The 21,134-nt window shown below is 35.3% G+C and overlaps 5 protein-coding genes across 6 annotated transcripts; 4 read left to right on the forward strand and 1 right to left on the reverse strand.

Annotated features, from left to right (window-relative positions):
- The first annotated feature begins 1,778 nt into the window (after positions 1 to 1,778).
- Positions 1,779 to 3,175, forward strand: LOC140810626 (uncharacterized). The gene has a single exon (XM_073168480.1). It carries the CDS (start codon positions 2,002 to 2,004, stop codon positions 2,935 to 2,937), a length of 936 nt encoding a protein of 311 aa, XP_073024581.1. The 5' UTR covers positions 1,779 to 2,001; the 3' UTR covers positions 2,938 to 3,175.
- Positions 3,176 to 3,843: 668 nt separating this feature from the next.
- LOC140810464 (uncharacterized) lies at positions 3,844 to 4,896 on the forward strand. Its single transcript, XM_073168318.1, has 2 exons — positions 3,844 to 4,374; positions 4,540 to 4,896. Exons 1-2 carry the CDS (start codon positions 3,844 to 3,846, stop codon positions 4,894 to 4,896), a joined length of 888 nt encoding a protein of 295 aa, XP_073024419.1.
- A 3,645-nt stretch (positions 4,897 to 8,541) lies between these two features.
- LOC140810757 (uncharacterized) lies at positions 8,542 to 11,751 on the forward strand. The gene is made up of 4 exons (XM_073168638.1): positions 8,542 to 9,040; positions 9,177 to 9,239; positions 10,882 to 11,054; positions 11,366 to 11,751. Exons 1-4 carry the CDS (start codon positions 8,701 to 8,703, stop codon positions 11,558 to 11,560), a joined length of 771 nt encoding a protein of 256 aa, XP_073024739.1. The 5' UTR covers positions 8,542 to 8,700; the 3' UTR covers positions 11,561 to 11,751.
- A 379-nt stretch (positions 11,752 to 12,130) lies between these two features.
- LOC140810756 (uncharacterized) lies at positions 12,131 to 16,985 on the reverse strand. The gene is made up of 9 exons (XM_073168637.1): positions 16,845 to 16,985; positions 16,022 to 16,388; positions 15,540 to 15,659; positions 15,405 to 15,444; positions 15,231 to 15,313; positions 14,435 to 14,512; positions 14,255 to 14,308; positions 14,016 to 14,150; positions 12,131 to 13,930 (listed from the first exon to the last, which is right to left on the reverse strand). Exons 2-9 carry the CDS (start codon positions 16,310 to 16,312, stop codon positions 12,434 to 12,436), a joined length of 2,298 nt encoding a protein of 765 aa, XP_073024738.1. The 5' UTR covers positions 16,313 to 16,388; positions 16,845 to 16,985; the 3' UTR covers positions 12,131 to 12,433.
- Positions 16,986 to 19,563: 2,578 nt separating this feature from the next.
- Positions 19,564 to 21,114, forward strand: LOC140810168 (uncharacterized). 2 transcript variants are annotated; one of them, XR_012113247.1, is made up of 3 exons: positions 19,564 to 20,089; positions 20,183 to 20,279; positions 20,623 to 20,771. XR_012113247.1 is itself a non-coding variant. In XM_073168030.1 (2 exons), exons 1-2 carry the CDS (start codon positions 19,622 to 19,624, stop codon positions 20,883 to 20,885), a joined length of 513 nt encoding a protein of 170 aa, XP_073024131.1. In that variant the 5' UTR covers positions 19,566 to 19,621; the 3' UTR covers positions 20,886 to 21,114. The 2 variants fall into 2 exon arrangements, 1 of the variants encoding a protein (XP_073024131.1); XM_073168030.1 differs by lacking the exons at positions 20,183 to 20,279; positions 20,623 to 20,771 and adding an exon at positions 20,841 to 21,114 and having other exon boundaries at positions 19,566 to 20,089.
- The last annotated feature ends 20 nt before the right edge of the window (positions 21,115 to 21,134 follow it).

Here is a 21,134-nt window from a genome sequence, read left to right on the forward strand (position 1 = left end):
CTTTATTTTTAATATCAACAATATTATTTTTAATTATAAATGTAAATTGAATTAAATCGTCTTAATTGACTGACACCTCCGTTGCATTTGACTTGACTAAACATTAAGCAGCCAGGAATTATTAAGAGTAATTCAGTGACGTGAGCAGTGACGCCATTCTTGGAAAATTTGCATTAAAAGTAACAATTCTTGGAAAATTTGCTATGCATATAAATACTCATGAGATCAAATTGTCTAACAAATAATTAATTCATGGAAAATTAATTTATATGTTGGTTCGAAGATTCAATATTTTAGGTTGTAGGATTTGAAATTCATAGATTTTGATTATAATTTTATTGTCAACAATGAAAGAATTGATCAAATCTTAAATTAATATTTTACTTATTTTTACATTTCACATAACACATTATTATGTATTTTATTGTCAATAATGAAAGAATTGATCAAATCTTAAATTAATATTTTACTTATTTTTACATATCACATAACACATTATTATGTGAACTTGAAATTATTTCTAATTAACGAAAAATATTATATAAACATACAGGGTGTGTTTGGTTGAGTGGATTAAATAATGATAGATTAATAGTCAAATATTTATCGTTAAAATTTTAAGTTGTTTTAATAATAATTTTAACCCGGTTTAAGATTTAATTTTATGAATAACTATTTGATTAATAAAATTGGATCTTAAACCGGGTCAAAATGATTATTAAAACATCTTAAAATTTTAACGATAAATATTTAACTATTAATATATCCTTATTTAATCAACTCAACCAAACACACCAACAAGTAATGAATTTTGAGTTTATACTCGTTGAAATTCATGGATTTGAAATTCTTTCGTCTAACACAATCTTAGACGAAAGTTTATTCATATATGATTTTATCCGACAATTAGATATTTCAGATTCGACCATAGATTCGAGCAAAAAAATTCTAGAACTTTACGAGCGATAAGTTTAAATTAAAGTATTTCTCTCTTAATTATCAATCATAATCTTTAATATTTTATTATTTAGCAAGTAGATCTTAATAATATAATTAAGCCAACCATTTTCTTAAAAAAAAAAAAGCACAATTTGCTTAAATTTTCTCAACGATGAAGGTTGCTATTGTATATCTGATGTGTTGCCACTACTCGATGGACTTATTAATAAAAAAAATAATTAGTTGAAACGCAAATCAAATTAAAATTTATTAATTATTTAATTAATGTCTTAATTAATTAATTTTTAATTCCTATAATGTCCACATCTTCATCATCTCATCCGTTGTTTGGAAGTAAATAATTTAAAAAATGATGGAGTGTCCGTAAAATAATATAAGAAATTAATGAGAAAGGAGATGACGGTGACGTGCTTTCTAAAAAATCATGGTATTTTCATAAACCAAAAACCTCATGTGATACGTTTTTTATGGTCAATTTTGAGATAGGAATATTTTAGTTTTTATCAAACTCGTCTCAAGAATAAATATATGTGAGACTGTATCACAATAGATCTACTTTTCCATGAACGAGTGTTGATGCCGTGGCATCATGACCCATCCTCGTAAACTGTCACTTTTTGTATGATTGGTAGAATCTAAATCTTCGTATGTTTCAAAATTCATGGATATGAAACAAAGTTTACGTTATATGTAATGTATTTATTTTGGTGTAAACGATGATATTCGACATTTTTGTATTACTTATCGTTTGGTTAAAATGAAAGTTATGTCCAAATGAAAGATAAAAATACATTTCATAGCGAGAATTATAGAAATCGGTATTTGGTCAACTCTTCTCGATCTCATATTCTTGTTCTCCAAGCAAACCAAAGATAGAGAAACCTTTCAGAATTTTCCAAAAAATAAAAAAAAAATATTCGAAAAGTAGTCCTTTACAAGCATCTAGACCACAGATTTCATGTTTCTCCTGTCAGTATATAAAAACCCATCCACTACCAAATTTCCTTCGCACCTAACTTACAAAAACTACTATAACAAAACATGGGTAGTTTCATCGGGCATGTGGCACCTGGATTTGGCTTTTTCATCATCGGATTATGGCATCTTTTCAATCACATCAAACTCCACGCCGTAAACCCGAAATCCTACAGGTCTTCACCATGGTTTCCCACCTCAAGAATCAAGTATCTTGAGCTCTACTTGATCATTATTGGAAGCTCCATGTCTATAGCAATGGAACTCTTCATAGGGCCGGATCGCCACCAGCCTCTCGACCCCGATGGAACTATCCCCTCTAACCATCTCCACAACTTCGAACATTCGAATATCTCCTTAACTTTTTTCACCTATGCGTTTCTCTCAATCGTGCTAGATAAACTTGACCCCCCGGCGCAATACGGACTCACCAATCTGCTAGGTGCGGTGGCTTTCGGGCAGCAACTCCTCCTCTTCCATCTCCACTCCTCTGATCACATGGGGGTTGAGGGCCAATACCACTGGCTTCTTCAAATTGCGATATTTATATCACTTTCCACCACCCTTTTAGGCATTAGTTATCCCCAAAGTTTCTTGAATAGCTTTGTGAGGTCTGCTAGTATTATGTTCCAGGGTGTTTGGCTCGTGGTAATCGGGTACATGTTATGGACCCCTAGTCTAATACCTAAAGGTTGCTTCATAAACTTGGAGGAAGGTCACGACGTGGTCCGGTGCCACGACAAAAAGGCGCTAGAACGTGCCAAATCGTTGGTCAACATTCAATTTAGTTTCTACGTGATAGGGATGACAATTTTCATCGTGGCCCTTTATCTCATCATGATCAAGTTGTACCAAAACAAGGTTGATTTTGAGTATTCCGTGCCGGAGGAAGATGAAAACGATGACGTCGAGTCGCAAAAAGATGGAAACGACAAGATTGGTGAGTCTAAGAGTTTTCTACAAATTGGAAGGCCATTAGTCTCTATGGACATGGAAAGGTAGATCGATCCAAAGCAAGAAGGGAATCGATTTGCAAAGATGGTTAGGTTTGTGTGTAAAAAGTACGTAGATATTCACTTTGTTTGATTGAGTGTACTAGTGTTGGGGTTAATTAGCCCCTTGGGCATGTGTAAGGGACAGTGTGACAACAAGCCACACATTTGTACACACGTGTATACAATGTGATTAGTATATAAATTTAATTATAAGTTTCTCTTTCAAATAAAAAGAAGAAGAAGAAGAAGAAAACGAAGGAGATAAGATAATGTTTAATAATCTCTTTGATTGCACTTGGACGCTGATATTTTCGGAAGATTGTTGCCTAATCGGGTGGGGACAGCAACAGTGACTTTCATTTCATAGTGGATAAGCCTTCAAACTTTGGTAATAACTTTGGCAATATATATATATATATATATATATATATATATATATATATATATATATATATATATATATATATATATATATATGAAATGAAAGTCATTGTATTATTAATAATAATAATAATAATAATAATAATAATAATAAGTTTCTTGTGAGACGGTGTCACGAATCTTTATCTGTGAGACGAGTCAACCCTACCGATATTCACAATAAAAAGTAATATTTTTAGCATAAAAAGTAGAGTATGTCTCTTGTGAGACGGTCTCACGAATCTTTATATTAAATAAAGTGAAACACGTTTCTTCTGTTATTTTTGTTAAACGTGTTTCTTATAGCATAATTGTGCACTTTTGTATTGATATAATAAGGTACACCGTTGACGGTTATTGTAAGACATTGGATTCATTTTCAGAAAATAGATTTTTCACTCCTCTCGTTTTCTTAGCTTCCGGTGTTCTTCAATTTCTAATATGGTATCAGAGCATAAATCAAATTTTTGAGCTGCAACTCTGATTGCATTCAATGGCGAGAGGGAATCAAGTGCCAATTCCGTCTCAAGCTACAAGCTCGAACAATTCAGGTGGTCGGATGTCTTTTGAGGATTCGAGCAGTCCGCTTTTCCTCCAGAACGGCGATCATCCTGGTTTGGTTTTAGTGTCTCACCTACTTACAGGTAACGACTATAATACCTGGAATAGAGCGATTTCAATGGCCTTGACAGCTAAAAACAAATTTTCTTTTGTTGATGGTACACAATTACGCCCGTCATCTACTGATCTGTTATATGCTTCTTGGATTCGTTGTAATAGCATGGTAATTTCGTGGATTTTGAATTCTGTTAGTCGAGAAATTGCGGATAGCTTACTGTACATATCCACAGCATATGAAATTTGGAATGATTTGAGAGATAGATTCCACCAGAGTAATGCCCCAAGAGTTTTTCAAATTAAGAAGCTCTTGACTGGACTACATCAAGGATCAATGGATATTAGCTCTTATTACACTAAAATGCGAACTTTATGGGATGAGTTGAAGGATTTTCAACCAATTTCTGTATGTCAATGTGGATCGATAAAGGATGGATGGATTATCACAATCAGGAATGTGTGATTCAGTTTTTAATGGGTTTGAATGAGTCATATGCTCAAATTCGTGGCTCAAATTTTAATGATGGAACCACTGCCAGTGATTTCGAAGACTTTCTCTTTGGTGGTTCAGGAAGAAAGACAGCGGTCTATACATCATGATGTTGCTGCAATTCCTGGTCAATCTTTGGTCTTCAATACCTCGAATGTTGCTGCTGTGAGAGGTGCCCCTACTATTAAGGGAAGCAACTTTGATAGGCCTATTTGTTCACATTGCCATTTTCCTAATCACAATGTCGACAAGTGCTACAAGTTACATGGATATCCTCCCAGTCATCCAAAGTATAAGCAAAAACAGAGTGAAGGAAAGGCCCATGTTAATCATGCTCGCAGCTGTCCTGATGACATACTGCCCACAGTTGGTGAGAATCTGAATCTGAATCCAAACCATTGCCGACAGCTGATTGCTTTCTTAAGCTCGCAACTTTAGCTTGGTGAAAACAACACTCTGGTTTCACAGCACCAACCTGCTATTACACCTTGTTTCACTGGTACATCCTCATTATCCACTGATCATGCCCCTACTATTTCTTTGTCTTGGATCATAGACACGGGTGCCACACACCATATTTGTTGTTCCTTGAAGTTACTCCACGACTCTAAACCGTTCTGTTCTAGTGTCACATTGCCCAATAATTCAAAAGCATCTGTTACACATATAGGAACAGTTAGGTTGTCCAGTGAGTTAATCTTGAAGGATGTTCTCTATGTTCCCAATTTTAACTTTAACTTGCTGTCCATCAACTCATTAACCAAACAAATTCCTTGCTCAGTTTCTTTTCTTCCTGATTCTTGTCATATTCAGGTTCTCAAACAGAACAAGATGATTGGGATGGGTAGAAGAATGGGTGATCTATACATTCTATGCCAATTTCCAGCTCCTGCTTCACTTTGTAATGTTTTCTTTTCAAAGTCTCAAATTTGGCATTATAGGTTCGGACATGCTTCTTTTCCCAAGTTGTCTGTTTTGGGAAAGATTTTGGGCATTAATCCCATCAACAATACTGATGTGATGAACTGTGACATATGTCCTTTGCCAAAACAAAGACGATTGCCTTTTATTTCAAATAATTCAATATCCAATAACATTTTTGATTTGATTCATATTGATATCTGGGGACCTTTTAGCCATTTAAGTGTTGATGGTTTCAAATATTTTCTCACAATTGTAGATGACCATTCTCGATATACTTGGGTTTATTTGCTCAAGTCTAAATCTGATGTATTGCATGTATTTCACTCTTACTGTCGGATGATTCATACACAATTTGATAAACGAATAAAATCAGTCCGCTCAGACAATGCTCCAGAACTTAAGTTTTCTGAATTTTTCAAGTCCGAAGGGATAATCCCATTTCATTCTTGTGTGGAGCGACCGCAACAAAATTCAGTTGTGGAAAGAAATCATCAGCACATCTTGAATGTGGCTCGAGCTCTATTATTTCAATCTCATATCCCTTTAGACTACTGGAGTGATTGTATTCTCACATCCATATACCTCATTAATCGCACACCTACTTTCCTTTTGTCAAATAAATCTCCATTTGATCTGCTCTTTCATAAAAGTCCTTCTTATTCTCACCTCAAGGTGTTTGGTTGCATGTGTTATGGTTCAACTCTTCTTAGCCATCGCACAAAGTTCTCTCCTCGAGCAATAAGGTCTGTTTTCCTTGGTTATCCCCCTGGTTATAAAGCGTATAAATTGCTTAATCTTCTCACCAATGAGATTTACATATCTCGAGATGTTACATTCCATGAGAATGTTTTTCCCTTTCAATGCGAATCTCATTCTCCTGTCGACTCCAATATTTTTGCTGATTCTGTGTTACCCACTCAGATTGGTTTATCTCCACAACCTTTGGATTCCCCGGTTATAAACTCCAACAATGAGATTGCTGCCCGCCCACATCGAAATTCAACCAAACCTGCATGGTTGCGTAATTATCATTGCTACGCTACTGCATCCTCTTCTTCTACCTCCACCTTTCACCCTTTATCTTATGTCCTTAGTGTGCATAAACTTTCCAGTCCTTACCAAGTTCTTGTTTCTTTGCCACATGGCAAGAGTGTTGTAGGATGTCGTTGGGTGTATAAAGCAAAGTTTCGAGCTGATGGTTCACTAGAAAGATACAAAGCCCGATTGGTTGCTAAGGGATACAGACAACAAGAGGGGGTGGACTAATTTGAAACATTTTCACCCGTGGCCAAAATTGTAACGGTCAGAACCTTGCTAGCATTGGCTGCAATTCACGGGTGGTCTCTTACCCAACTCTATGTAAATAATGCCTTCTTGCATGGTGATTTGGTTGAGGAGGTGTATATGGCACTACCTCCAGGATATCACCGCCGAAGGGAAGATCTCCCTACAAATGCAGTTTGTAAGTTGCATAAATCTTTATATGGTCTTAAGTAGGCCTCACGTCAATGGTTCTCCAAGTTTTCATCCACATTAATCGCCATTGGTTTTCGTCAATCACATGCTGATAGTTCTTTATTTACTCGGTCAAGAGGTGATATTTTTTTAGCATTGTTGGTCTATGTTGATAACATTGTTATTGGTATGAACAATGAAAGGGAAGCATTAGATTTGAAAATATTCTTGGATAGTAATTTTAAACTGAAGGACTTGGGCAGTTTGAAGTATTTTCTAGGGATCGAAGTTGCGAGATCTTCTCGTGGTATCTCCATTTGTCAATGACACTATGCTCTCCAATTGCTTACTGAGGCAGGTTTCTTAGGATGCAAGCCTCGCACCACACCTTTGGATACCAACTTGAAACTTAATAATGAAGATGGTGACCTATTGGATGATCCTTCTGTTTACAGAAAGCTGATGAGGAAACTCTTGTATTTGACTGTCACAAGGCCGGACCTAGCTTATTCTGTTAACAAGCTAAGCCAGTTTGTATCCAAGCCTCGACACTCACACTTGCAGGCTGTCTATTCAGTGCTTAAGTATGTAAAAGGAACGGTTGGTCAAGGTCTTTTTTATGGTAAGTCAACCCCACTTAAGCTTAGTTTCTTCTCTGATTCGGATTGGGCAGCTTGTCAAGATACTAGGCGTTCCGTTTCTGGTTATTGTGTTCTCCTTGGTGAATCTTTGGTTTCATGGAAGTCCAAGAAGCAACAAACTGTTTCCCGATCATCTGCCGAAGCCGAATACAGGTCAATGGCCAATACTACTTGTGAGGTGATTTGGTTGTTGTCTTTATTAAAGGATTTTCAAGTCTCCTTCAATGAGCCTGCTGTATTGTTTTGTGATAGTCAATCGGCCATCCATATTGCATCCAATCCTATTTTTCATGAAAGAACGAAGCATATTGAAATTGATTGCCACATTGTGCGAGAGAAACTTCACCGTGGACTCATCAAGATCTTGCATCTTTCGACACACTTGCAACTTGCTGATTTGTTCACCAAATCTTTGCTGCCAACTCGTTTCCGCATGCTCTTATCCAAGATGGGGATTCATAACATCCATGCTCCATCTTGAGAGGGGCGTATTAAATAAAGTGAAACACGTTTCTTCTCTTATTTTTGTTAAACGTGTTTCTTATAGCATAAGTGTGCACTTTTGTATTGATATAATAGGATACATCGTTGACGGTTATTGTAAGACATTGGATTCATTTTCATAAAATAGATTTTTCACTCCTCTCGTTTTCTTAGCTTCCAGTGTTCTTCAATTTCTAATACTTTATCTGTGAGACGGGTCAACCCTACCAATATTCACAATAAAAATAATAACCTTAGCATAAAAAATAATATTTTTTTATGGATGACCCAAATAATAAGATCCGTCTTACAAAATACGACTCGTGAGACCGTCTTACACAAGTTTTTGTCTAAAAAATAATATTTTTTCATGGATGACCCAAATAAAAGATCTGTCTTACAAAATACGAAATGTGAGACTGTCTCACAAATTTTTTATCTAATAAGAATAATAAATTAAGTGTTTTTTATGCTATATATTTATATAAAGTTTATCCGAGTCGCGTAATTTTATTTGAATGGAGTTATTTATGTGGTTTTGTTGAGAGAACTAGATTAAGGTATGTTTAAAACGATTATTACTTGAGAAGGAAAAAAAAAGATCTGAAGACGACGTCGTATCGCAGCTGATGCCGAAAGCTGATCGTTGGGATCAAAGTATACTGGGGATTGGAAATCAGAAAAACAAGAATTTCATCCAAGATTTTCCTACATCCCTGTTTCTTCTGTACTGGCCGAAATGCTTCTGCAAACCACCGCCATCTCCACCGGTGCCTCCTCTCTCACATCACCATTTCAGGCGACCATCTGCCAAAGCCACTACTGCTGCAGCTCCGACAAGAATCTCACCCAAAACCCACGCTTTTCATTGCCGAAAACCGTCTTTCTTCCTCGTCTAGGGAAATGGTTTCACGTGGGAAACAGATCAAGAAGCAGTTTCCATTTTGGTTATTTTAGAGCAATAACACCATGTGCAACTATGCTTGAGACCCCGGTTTTGTGGGTTGGCCGCCTTTGCATTTTCTACGCTCTTTTGAAAGCTGGTTTGGCTGGGTCTCCCACTAATCCACTCATTTCAGGTTCTCTATCTGTTTCCAGCTTTTTAAGGATGGGTAGACATAAAAGATTGAAGTTGTTTACGTGCTAAAGATCCTTCTCCCGAAGGAATGTTTTATTTTTTTGTCAGCTGGAAATTTAATATTATGTTTCTTGTAGATATGGAAAGTGGAGCTGACGATTTTGGGTTCTATGATTGGTTTCAGGCGTTAAGCAAACCAGGTTAGTGTATCTTTTTTACAAAAAAAAAAAATTACTTGTTACTTGTCCTTTGAATTTTATATGTGGGGAATAGAGTTTTGCTGGATAGATAGCAAGTTGTAAGCTCGTGTATCGGCTGACTTCGGTGTCATTAATTTGTGATTTTACCGCTGCGACAATGTCTAAGCTTGGCTGCATTCTGATCTTTTTTTTTCATCTGTATTTGTGTTAATGGAATTTGGTTTCAGTAATGCTTAAGTTCACTGCTTCAGGTACCTTGCTGAAAGAATTGGGTGTGTAGGTAGCAGGAGAGTTCTTAGAGTTTATCATGTTCATTCAGCTTTTTGAAGCATGTTTTTCTTAAAAGGTCAATTTCTATTCTTTGTGGGTGAATATTGGAAACTTTGGCTATTCCCATATTTACTTAGTGGATCCATATAGCATCTAGGATTCCTCAGTCACTTCGATGTTTCTTTCATCATGTCAAACTAGGCTGCGCAAAGTGTCATTTCAAGCCGGATCATTTTTACTGTGCTTTCAAATAGCTATCGGACTGTGATTTTCTGATCTTTTACAGTTCTACTATATGAAAACATTGGTTTTCTCACGGAGAGAAATTTTGGCCTTCAATGTTTTCATGGTTTGCTTCCTAGTTCCTACACAAGCACCAACTTTTTCTAGTTTCAGTGTTGGGGCTTAAGCTATAGATCATATGATTTCTTAATCCATTGTCAACCCATTCTGAAATTTTCTGGGTGTGACATGACCGAAGCAAATGGTTTGTGGGAAACAGAAAATAATTAAATTCATTCTTCTACCCAAAAGGAGTAAACTGAAAGTCGAAAGAAATTAATAATAAACAAAGAAAGTGATCAAAGTTTTATTACCTTTTAGAGTTAATTCAATTGGAGGCACTGAAAAAATGTATCATATGTATTATCTGTTTCATAATTTTCCATGACAGGTTTAACTTTGTTGCTTTCAAGCATTGTTTTAAATTTTAACCAAAGTTTCGGGTTTCCAAAACTATTGAGACAAAGATCAACTTTCAGTTTTTTCTGCAACATTTCCTACTGATTTTCAAAATTTCGTGAAATTTTTTACCAAAAAATTAAATGACTAAAATTTGCAAATTTGGTCATGGTATTCCATATTTCATGTCTTCTCAAGTTTTGATATGTATATTTCATTCTGAATTCTGATGGAATTTTGAATCATAAAATTTCGATTTTGAAAAATCATGGGAAAATTTTTTTTACAATTATTTTTTAAGAGCCACTGCAAGTCCAACATAATTAATCTATTTAATAATCGTTACGTAATATTATGACTTGTGTTTTTTTCCTGTAAATTTTTGGAAAATTTCAGGATATCCTCTGGATTTCTGTGGAAGTATTTGAAACAAAGTTGAACATTGAATTTTGTTTTGGTAGGTAGGAAAAATTTGAGATTTAGGAGTTTTCAAAACTATGGTTGCTTTATGATGATATTCTTGTCATTGGAAAAGTTGACTTCCATCTGATTGAAATTCAGCTCTTATAAGCAGATAGCTGTCCGTTTTTATTTGAGCTTATTCGAGCTACATGGACATGGGAATACTTTCCATATGTTTTAAGATTGATATATCCAAAGATTAGTAATTGATTATATAGTCTCTATACAGAAAAGGAGGCAGCTGAAAGGAGAAAATTAGTGAGCAAATGGCATCCAACGACCAAGGGTACCCTTAGGCGCAATTACAGAATACCTTCTAAATCTGAAGGAAGACGCCTGCTTAAAGCCATCGCATCTTTGCTGTCAGATGATGACCAGTTTAGAGATGCCACATCCCACAAGGTATATATACTATAGATCGGTTAGGCTATAAGTAAAAAAAATAAGTCCTAAAAGCCATATATTTTGGCTTTGAATTTGGAGTTGCTTTTTGTGAGTAAAAGCCTAACTAGGCACTTCTTCTCAATTTTTTTCAGAAAAGATGTTTTTTAAATAGCCTGTCAATCCAAATGAGCTCTTAGTCACTAAAATGCAAGAAGCCTTTTCTACATTCTGTTATTTTTGTCGACTTGTGTTTTTCTTGCATTTTATAAAATGATTTCAGTTTGGAAATCCCCGTTCATTGCCTCCAGTTGTCATATTTTCTTCTCCAGGGATGTCAAATCAGACGGGAAAACGCTCATGGGGAAAGTGTATGTTGCAACAACGTGCGAGCTTTGTTTGATGAGCTCCCGACTCCACACTTAGTGGTGGAAATCTCAGCTTTTCCTGCCGGCCCTCTCACAGAAAACGATTATGCGAAGGCTGAGAGACTAGAAAGAGTGCTCAGATCTGGTCCTTCGGTTTGATCACATCTTGGCTAGTTCGTACATTGTATCAACCCTATCATTTGTACATAGCAGCTACATAAGTACAGACTTTGTTTTGTGCGTGTTAACTTTAAATGCCAAATTCATATTTCATGCTTGAATCTTGACTGCCCGAGCTTTCCCTTTTGCGAGTAATAGTGTTTTACGAGCTTGCATATAGCTGCGCTGGATTTCGAGTTTCAATTAAAGTAGCAGATGTATCGTATCACGTTTGGGCATATATATCTTCCATAGTTCCTTCAGGCTTTTCGTAAGAAGCTATGACTTCGCAAATTGAGGGGAATTTCACATTTGTGTCATGCCCTTGAACAAGTACTCCCAAAAATATATAGAAATTAAATAATAGGCATGAATTGACGACGGTGCGGCCATTGTAAAATTTTACCGTGATCGACATACACGAGATCATACTTATGTAGTAGTCGTATAATATTAAAAATTGTATCGGAATTATTGCAGTCGCTACCACATGCACGAAAACTAGACCATGTACCTCTTCATTTTCCTTTTCCTTTTTTCATCGTCTGTCAAAATTGAACCTACCAAATACACAACATACAATACGAACTTTTAACTTATTTTGGACGTCAAGTTTCCAATTGTGTTTCCTGAACTTGAATTATCATTTCGTCTTCTCTCCATTTGGCATTGGCTGGGAAGATACACCTCGCTAAGAATGCGACTCAATGACATAAAATCAACAATTACAAGAGACCAACAATAATATCGCAGCTCTTGTATGGTACAATCCAATATTGAGCCTGAGAACATCCAAATTTACTGAAGAAATCATTTGGCGGAAGCCACAACCGATGCCCCCAAAGAATTTGCAACAATGGATAACAAAACAAATCACTTTACTCCCACAGAGGCCATCAGGTCCTCGTACTCTGGATCAATTTCGTTATGTAACTTGGCTGCATTACCACTCATCTGAGGGTTGAGAGACGCAGAAGTAGGTGAGAAAGGATCATATGTTAGCTGTGTGCCACCAGAAAATGGCTTACCAGGATCGTTACCAAAATGTGGGTGTGGGCTAGGGAATCTGTGTGGGGTTGCTGCTGGAGAATGACTTTGCGGAATACTATTTATCGGATTTGCTGCTCTGGGAGGAAAAGGACCAGCAGAATTACCAATGATGTGAGGAGGAGCAAGGTTTCTTGGTTGCATATGTTGGAATATACCCGATGAAATGGTGTTGTGACCAAGTAATGGCAGACCTCTAGGTGTTACAAGAGGGGCTGCTGGACTTCTGACTAAGTCCGTGAAAATCTGTTGTCTTGGTTGATTCATCTGATGGCTGACCTGAATTCTTGGGAAACTCTGAACCTGATAAGGATTCATATTATTCATCAATGGCCTGACCAAAGGAGATGGTGGCGTCAAAGGTGTGTGCCCTGTCTGAATTGGGGGTGCCAGATTATGGTTTGCAGGTTGACTGCTTTGCAGAGACACCTGAGAGAAGGTATTCTGTGGGCGTTGAGGCTGAAACGTGAAGTCAGCAGAACTGCCATGCTGAGGTCTTGGAATTGCTGCAGGAACAGAATTATTCATTCCAGGTTGAAGAAATGATGCTGAAGATGTTCCCGGGAAAGGAATAGGTGTTGAACCAGACATAATGTTTGGGGATGGAGGACGCATTGCTACGGGTGGTATAGCAGGCTGCATTGGTCCAATTGATGAAGATACAGATTCAGATGCCATTGGTGGAAGCAACGGAGAGAAGCCCCTTTGGGGTTGTGGAGCAGAACCATAAGATAAAGAAGCAATAGGATGGCCCAAAGGGGCTCCACCAGCGGATTGGATTGGAGCAGGTATAGGTGATATCATGTTGTTAGGGATATTCATCCAAGGAGCAACAGACATGGCGATATTCTGGGAAGCCATAGCAATATTACCTTGAGAACGAACAGGTAATGGAGCCATTGGTATTTGCGGTGGCTGTAAAGCAATGGGTGGTTGAGGTCTGGAGGCAGCAAAGGAAGAATTTTGAGGAACTAGACTGAAGCTTGCAGGTATAACCGGTGGAGGACCAAAAAACGAAGGCATGCTTGTGGAATTTGCTTGGACAGGATTACCAAATAATGGTGCAGAATAATTTATTGGGGGGACTAATCCAGACTGTCGAAAAAATGGAATCTGAGTTGGACCTGCAGAAAACCATGCCTGAGGATATTGTGGCATGTCACTTTGAGTCCGAGTTGGTAAAGGTCCTGTAGATGGCTGAGCCATTCCCTGATTTACCAGTGGAGGCGCCTTAAATGAGCTCGGCATGCTTTGAATTGGATCAGCAATCACCCTGACATCAGCTATTGAGGTCAATGTCGTTGAAGCAGACAATGTGTTCACCTGACAAAAAAAGCAGCGGTAAGTTGATGCATGACAACAAATGTACAAAGTAGATTTAATATTTTAATCTGTACTTTGCACTAACCGAAACCGGGGTGATTAGCAATTCAATCAAAGCCACAGCTGCATCAATTTTCTCAAATGTGTCAGCTGATACATGTACATACAGATCTTCATAAGAACTGACTGTTTCTTTGGCATCGGTAGCACTAACCTCAAACTATATAATACAGGGAAAAAATGAGTAGCCGGATTGAGCAAGATGTTATGATACGGATAAGATTAAGACATGAATGGATGGAATATATTGCTGGAGCCTTTTACCTTCCCTCCCTTATCCACTTTTGTGCCATAAACTCGTATTTTAGCTCCTGTTTCCTGATTTGTAAGCCAAGAAAGCAGAAAATATCATTTCTTATGACAGCATATTTTGGTTAGTGCAATGGAAAAAGTCAACAAATAGACCTCCCATAATGGTGCAAAAGAGTAATAAAGATTACATACCTTTTCCAATCTCTTTTGAGTATCACTTGCAGGGCAAAATATCAAAGCAATAAAATTGTACCCAGGATGTTCTTTGATCTGCGCAGAGATATAAGTAAGCTCTCATAACGAACCGTCACAACATTTATAAACCAAATGCAAGGATGGCAAGCCCATTTCAATAATACAAGAAAAGTAAGTCACAGATAAATGTATCTAGTCTGAACAAATTGAAGTGACCACAGATGGGACAATTTTTTTTACATGAACACAATTCAATAGGAATGCTCTTTTATGAATTATTTATCTCTGCTTTCATGCACTAACCAAGCCTTCTTTCATGCAGCACAGTTCCACAATCATGCGTAATGTTTTTCTGTATTTCAGCAGGCACACATCATTATCTTAACATCACATTGCCACTTTCTGGCCCTGTTTCACAATTAAAAAAAATCGTTTATTCAACTCTGTTATAACTTATAAAGTATTTCTGGTTTTCCCATTCTCATTCTTCCCAGTTATCCTACCTTAACATCATTTCACATGCAAATTCTTGTCACATACTTCTGGTTTTCTCACAATTCTTAAGAAGGTGGCAACGACGTTCACACATTGGCATAACACTAATATCTCGCAAACTGTTTTTCATTGCAGATATCACGTATGATCTGTTATGAAAGAAGTATCTTTGTTAATTAAAATATTCATAAAAATATATAAATCAAGCATTTTTATACAGCTTGTGCTGATTGAATGTGATCATAATAACATACCATACACAGGTAAGGAGAACAAATCCAAGCAGAGATTTACTCACAGGAATTGGAACATTCGCCTCTTTTAACAGAGGTTTGTAATCAGGAGGAGCCTTGTAACTTGGATTTAACTTTAGCAATTCACCTGAAAATAGAATAGAATAAGCAAACTGAGTCACTTCATAAGAAAAATAAAAAAGTTGTACAGACATATTTGGATTCTGTTTTCAACATACCGATAATTTCTCGCTTTTCAACTTCCAGTATTTCCAATGTCTATCATAATTCATCCGTATCCCAAAGTTAAGTCTATGAATGATAAAGAAAATACAGAGAACCAAAAAAAAAAACATTCTGAAAAGTCAAGTCACCTCCTGACTAAGCTGATGATACGATAACTTCTCGAATGCAGAGGTAGATAATGGGTCTTGGTTGTCATCCATTGCCAGCGACCCTAAGGTCAGCTGCTGTGATATTTGATTGATTCGAGCCTGTCCAAAATGTGTATCACCACAAAAGCAGAAATAGCATCACTTAAACCCTATTTGTGAAGTTAATCCAAGCTGTTACAAAAGAATATACTGACATATTTCACCCATTTTGAACATAGATACTTATTTTTCTAGAAAGCAATTAAATTCTACCCTATTGTGGGGCAATGTGCCTTCAGCCCAATCCTATGAACTAAATTCTTCTACTCAAGCAAGATTTCAATAACATAATATTATGGCTTGGAAAATGGGAAAAAATAAACATTTGCATGTATAAATGTCTACATATACACAATAGCACGAGTCTCAGGGGAAAAAAACCTACTGACTGTCATATACTAAAGAAGAAAAAAGCCAAATACCTGATATGCCGAAGCTCTCCCTTTTCGAACAGTGGCATCCAGGGTTAGAACAGGGCCCCATTTGGTTTTTCTCTCAACCCGATTAGAAGCTTCCTCATTCTGTGTATCACCGTCCCCCTTTTTCGCGCCCCGAAATAAAGGAACAAGTGAGCCAGATAACTTGTTTTTTGGGATAACAAATCCTGGTTTTTTTGTGAACATGGATGTCTTTGGCCCACTAGTTGATGCAGATGATTGAGTCATAGTAACGGTCTGGATAGGGCTAGATGTATTCTCAACCTCTATTCCCATCTTACCCAGAGGTGCTCCCACCAATCACTTTACTTTCAGGAGCAAATGGTTTGGAATTGAAGTCTAGGAGTACTCCCTGCAATAATCAGTGATTACTGCCAGGGACATCGAGACATGTAAACCAAGGGCTAAACTCCAAATTTAGCTAATTCCCAGACAAAACACAAGTTTCAAAGTCTCAACGAGAATACATTACCCGTCTCTCTTTGTGTTCTCCTCAAACAAAGAAAACTTCAAACATAAAGATTCACAGCATCGAAACAAAAACTGCTAAATATTTAATAACAAACGGCATCCGATTTTTATCAGAGAAAAGAACATTCATGGAAATACAGTTGATACATCAGTCATTTGAACTCCAATATTTTCTTTCATCCTCCTTGGCAATCAACATTCCGTAAGAATAGATAAAACTATAGAAAGAACAACTTCTTTGTTGCTTTATAATCTAAAGAAATCATTTAACCAATCATAAGCGTAAAACCATATGCAGGAATCAAATCTTTATCTACGCCTACACCTACATTAGTACCTGAAGGGTTCCGGGGTAAATTATTAAGCTGATCCTTCGCGTGTTTGGGGAAATCGGTTCTTCCTTCTTTTGAGAGCTTAATTTAGGTTTCTCCCTTCCTAGTCTGAAATGGTTCAGGGGGTGAATTGCAAATTTGCAATTTTTAAGAGCTATTAGAAAAGTATTTGTCTAATTTATATGTCCTGATGATTAGAACTTTCATTTGTACATATACATATACATACATATATATGTATATATTAAAAGTCAAAACACAGTTGAGATTTTTGATGATGTTGGGAACTAAAATGATTGAATTAAGACCAGGCTTATAGCCCAATGATTTCACCCGTCAGATTAATTAGCTCTTCTTCTCAGGTTCAATCTTCCGTCCTCGCGTGTATTATAATTTAAAAAATGATTGATTTGATATGAGAAATAATTTGAATAATTGTTTTAAATCTATATAAATTGATGATTATTTAAAATGTATCGTTATTGTTACTAAAAATTCATAGTTTAATAAAGGGTAGATTTTATTTAACTTGAATTCAATACATTTGGACGAAGAATTTATATTTATGTATTTTAAATTCATCGATTCAAATGCATTGTAAGGTTGTGTTTGGATTAAAATATAGTTTAATTTATGTTGGGTAGATATGAAATTATCAAATGATAATTTTATGTAGATACAATGACAATTATAATGAATTTGAGATACATCTAAAATAGATATAATTTCAAATACATCTTCAAAATCCCTAATTAAATCAAATTCTTCCCTCTAAGTGCAACTTGAGAATACATTTGAAGAGATGATTTTAAAATTCTTAGATTTCGATTATAGTTTTATTATTAATAATGAAATAGTAGATGCAATTTTAATTCATATTTTACTTATTTATATATTAGTTACAGAAAGTAGATCATGTTTCAAATGTTTGCGTTGTTTGGTGAACTTGAAATTCATTAACATGAAACAATATATAAACATGTAATGAATGAATTTGAAATTCATTGTCTAACTTCTCTAATACTAAAAAAATACATCGAAATCCATGAATCCAAATGTAATCTAAAAGAAATAACGGTAGTACACATATTGATATTGCCGGTGTTGTATCTCAGACTCGCGGCAAGCGATACGTAGAAAGACAAAGAAGAATGCGCAAATGACTTGCTAAGTGCCTTCCCTCTGTGAGTGGTGAAGCCAAAGTTCCTTCGACAGGGGACTGCTGCATTGGTCTCGGCCAAGTTGTACACAATAACCTGCGATGCATCTGCTCAATGGTTAAAGATAGGAATGATCCATGTCTTGGCCTCAATATTAATGCCACACCTACCCTCGCTTTGCCCAAACTTTGTCAAGTTCTCGCCCGTTAGTCTTTCCAAGTTTCCGGGTATGTGGTGTACGCGATTAGAATCTACAAACTGAATTCTGTGCTCTGTTGAAATCTATCTCATGTTTGGATTTATGTGTATGATTTTCTTGATAGGTCTTCTACATCTGCCGACGAGTTCACTCGATGCTAAACTGTTTCGACGATTTTACAAACGACGACACCGAAGTTATATTCGCTCACACTAGACCTCTATAGGTAATGTATTGTTGCATTAAATTTTGTTTAAAAATTATTATAAAATATTTATCTTCGAAATGTGTTTTGTGTTAAATACGATAAATAAATCAATATTAAATAAATGAGTATTAAATTTATTGTAATTAAATTTCAATTATTCATGAAAATTCAACATGTTTATTTAATTAATTAATATTTTTTAAAAATACATAAAAACAAATTTCAATATTAATAAATAATCAAATTTGAAATATATATTTTTTTTCATTTTAAGTAAATTTCTGTATGGAAAAATATATATAAAATTTTTTATCAATAAACAAGACAATTATTAATATCTGAAAATAAAAAATAATTATATTACAATATTTGAAATTAATGTAATTTATAAAATTTTAATATATTTAATTCATTATAATTATCAGTATACATCGTGTTCTTAAAATTTAAAAGTATATTAATGCAAAAATCAATCCCACACACATTTGATATATATTCAAGCTGATAAAAAATTTTATTCACTATCATATGCTTGAATTTTATGTTACGATCAAAATTATAATTTTGAGTTAAGATCAAAATTAACACGTGTATTAACTAAAATTATAGAAAATAATTAAATATTATATGTTATATTATAGTTAATAAAAAACTAAATTTTACCTATTTAATAATATTATTATTATTTTCAATTTTTAAGTCAATAAAATATTATAAATTTATATTTATGTAGTGTGATAAATTTTATTAAGATTAAAAAAATATATAATTTAAAATTTCACCAACTTTTGTGTCTATAACTCGGAAAATAAAATAATAATTTTGATTTTAAATTATGAAATAAAAAAATTTATATGTTTTTAAAAATCCAAAGAAAAAGTAAAACATACGAAGAAGAAAAGAATGAATTACTTAGTATTTGTATTGATATTATTTCTAATATAAATGAAGGTGAATATTTTTTATATTTTATAGTTGCATATTAAACTTTAATTATTATACTTAACAGAATTACATAGAATTATTATTTATATTTTGAATATCTTCATAAATTAAATTTGAATATCTCCTAAATTTTTAAAATTTTATATTAAATACCACTAAATTAAGTAATAAGTTATAAATAAAATATATAAATATCTAGATTAATTACCCTACGCTTTGGCCTTTTCTTTAAACCGACAAGTGACGGCACACACACATCAAGAAAAATCAATGGAGTCCAAAGTCCCAAAATTCATCATCTTCTCCTACATTTTCCATCTCCTGATCTTCCGTTCTCCATCTTTCACCTCTGCATCAAATTCCGATCCAACGGTGTATGAACTCCTCCCAAAATACGGTCTCCCCAGTGGCCTCTTGCCTGATTCTGTCACCAACTACACGCTCGATCAAGATGGAAATTTTGAGGTGAATTTAAAGAAATCCTGCTACATAAAGTTCGAATACACGGTTTATTATGAGAAGAAGATTACCGGGAAGTTGAGTATCGGGTCGATCACTGATTTGAAGGGTATTGAAGTGCAAAGATTATTTTTCTGGTTCAATGTTGATGAGATCAAGGTTGACTTGCCTCCTTCTCATAGTATTTATTTCAGTGTCGGAATCATTAACAAGAAGCTTGATTTGGATCAGTTCTTAACTGTGCGTACTTGCAAAGATAAGGCCTTATCTTTAAAGCAGGTAAAATATCAAAATCTGTAAGCTGTTACTGTTTATTGAAATCTTTTAACAGTTAGCTCATTTTCTAACATATTTTCTCTCCTTTGGTTCAAGGTTGAGATTAGATGTTTCTCTGGGGTGTCTAGCGAGTGAGTTGTAGATGTTTATGGTTGAGGAAACGCGGCATATGTTTTTGTGTAATCTGATTGTTGTAATTATTAGTTGTCTTAATAAAAAATTTGGGTCCTGTATATATGGTTTTGGAAAATCTTCTCTTCTTGAGCTAGTTTTTGGGATGAGTTAGGTTTAAGTTTTAGTCATAACATGATATCGGAGCTCATATTTCACCATTTTGTACGAGACTGTCCATAGTTGACTCACTCGTTCTATCCATATTTGAGTCATTAGATGTTCATTCGTGGACGTGAGCAGGGTGTACTAGTTGTCCACATCGGTTGGATAAAATTTCTAGGACTTGTATATATGGACTTGGATAATCCTCTCTCTTTGAGCTAGCTTTTGAGATTGAGTTTGGTCCAAGTTTCAGTATTAAGGAAATCAACTTAGTCATGACGAGGAACATCGATAGTTTTACATCTCTTTGTTGTGGTGTATTTTGTGTGTGGGGATATAGGATCTCATGCCTTTGTTTTGTAGCATTTACAAAATGGATTGAGTGAAATTATGAAAGAACTTTCATTCACGTGGTGACTGTTCTTGTATTGTATCTCATCTTGCAAAATAACATTTGGTGTTCGTTTGATAATCTCAGCTTCCAGTTCCAAGAAACTATGCACCAATGCTTTTAGCTGAGTAGTGTTGGCAACATTTTATAGCTGGTGAAGCTGTGAAGAATCTGAACAAACCGCTACCACGTGTGAACAATGTCTTCAAGCTTGACTGCTAGTTGTACGAGTGCCAATGTACCTGTAACTATATGTACTTTAGCTTAAGGTTTTGATCATGTAACAGAGAGGTGGAGAAACATCTTATGCTTGAATAAATGAATTAGTCTGTGGCTGGCAAGATAATTGCCATGCATTTCATGATTCCATCTAAATAAACA

The sequence above is a fragment of the Primulina eburnea genome, chromosome 13 (assembly GCF_022965805.1).
Source record: "Primulina eburnea isolate SZY01 chromosome 13, ASM2296580v1, whole genome shotgun sequence".
NCBI classification, from domain to species: domain Eukaryota; kingdom Viridiplantae; phylum Streptophyta; class Magnoliopsida; order Lamiales; family Gesneriaceae; genus Primulina; species Primulina eburnea.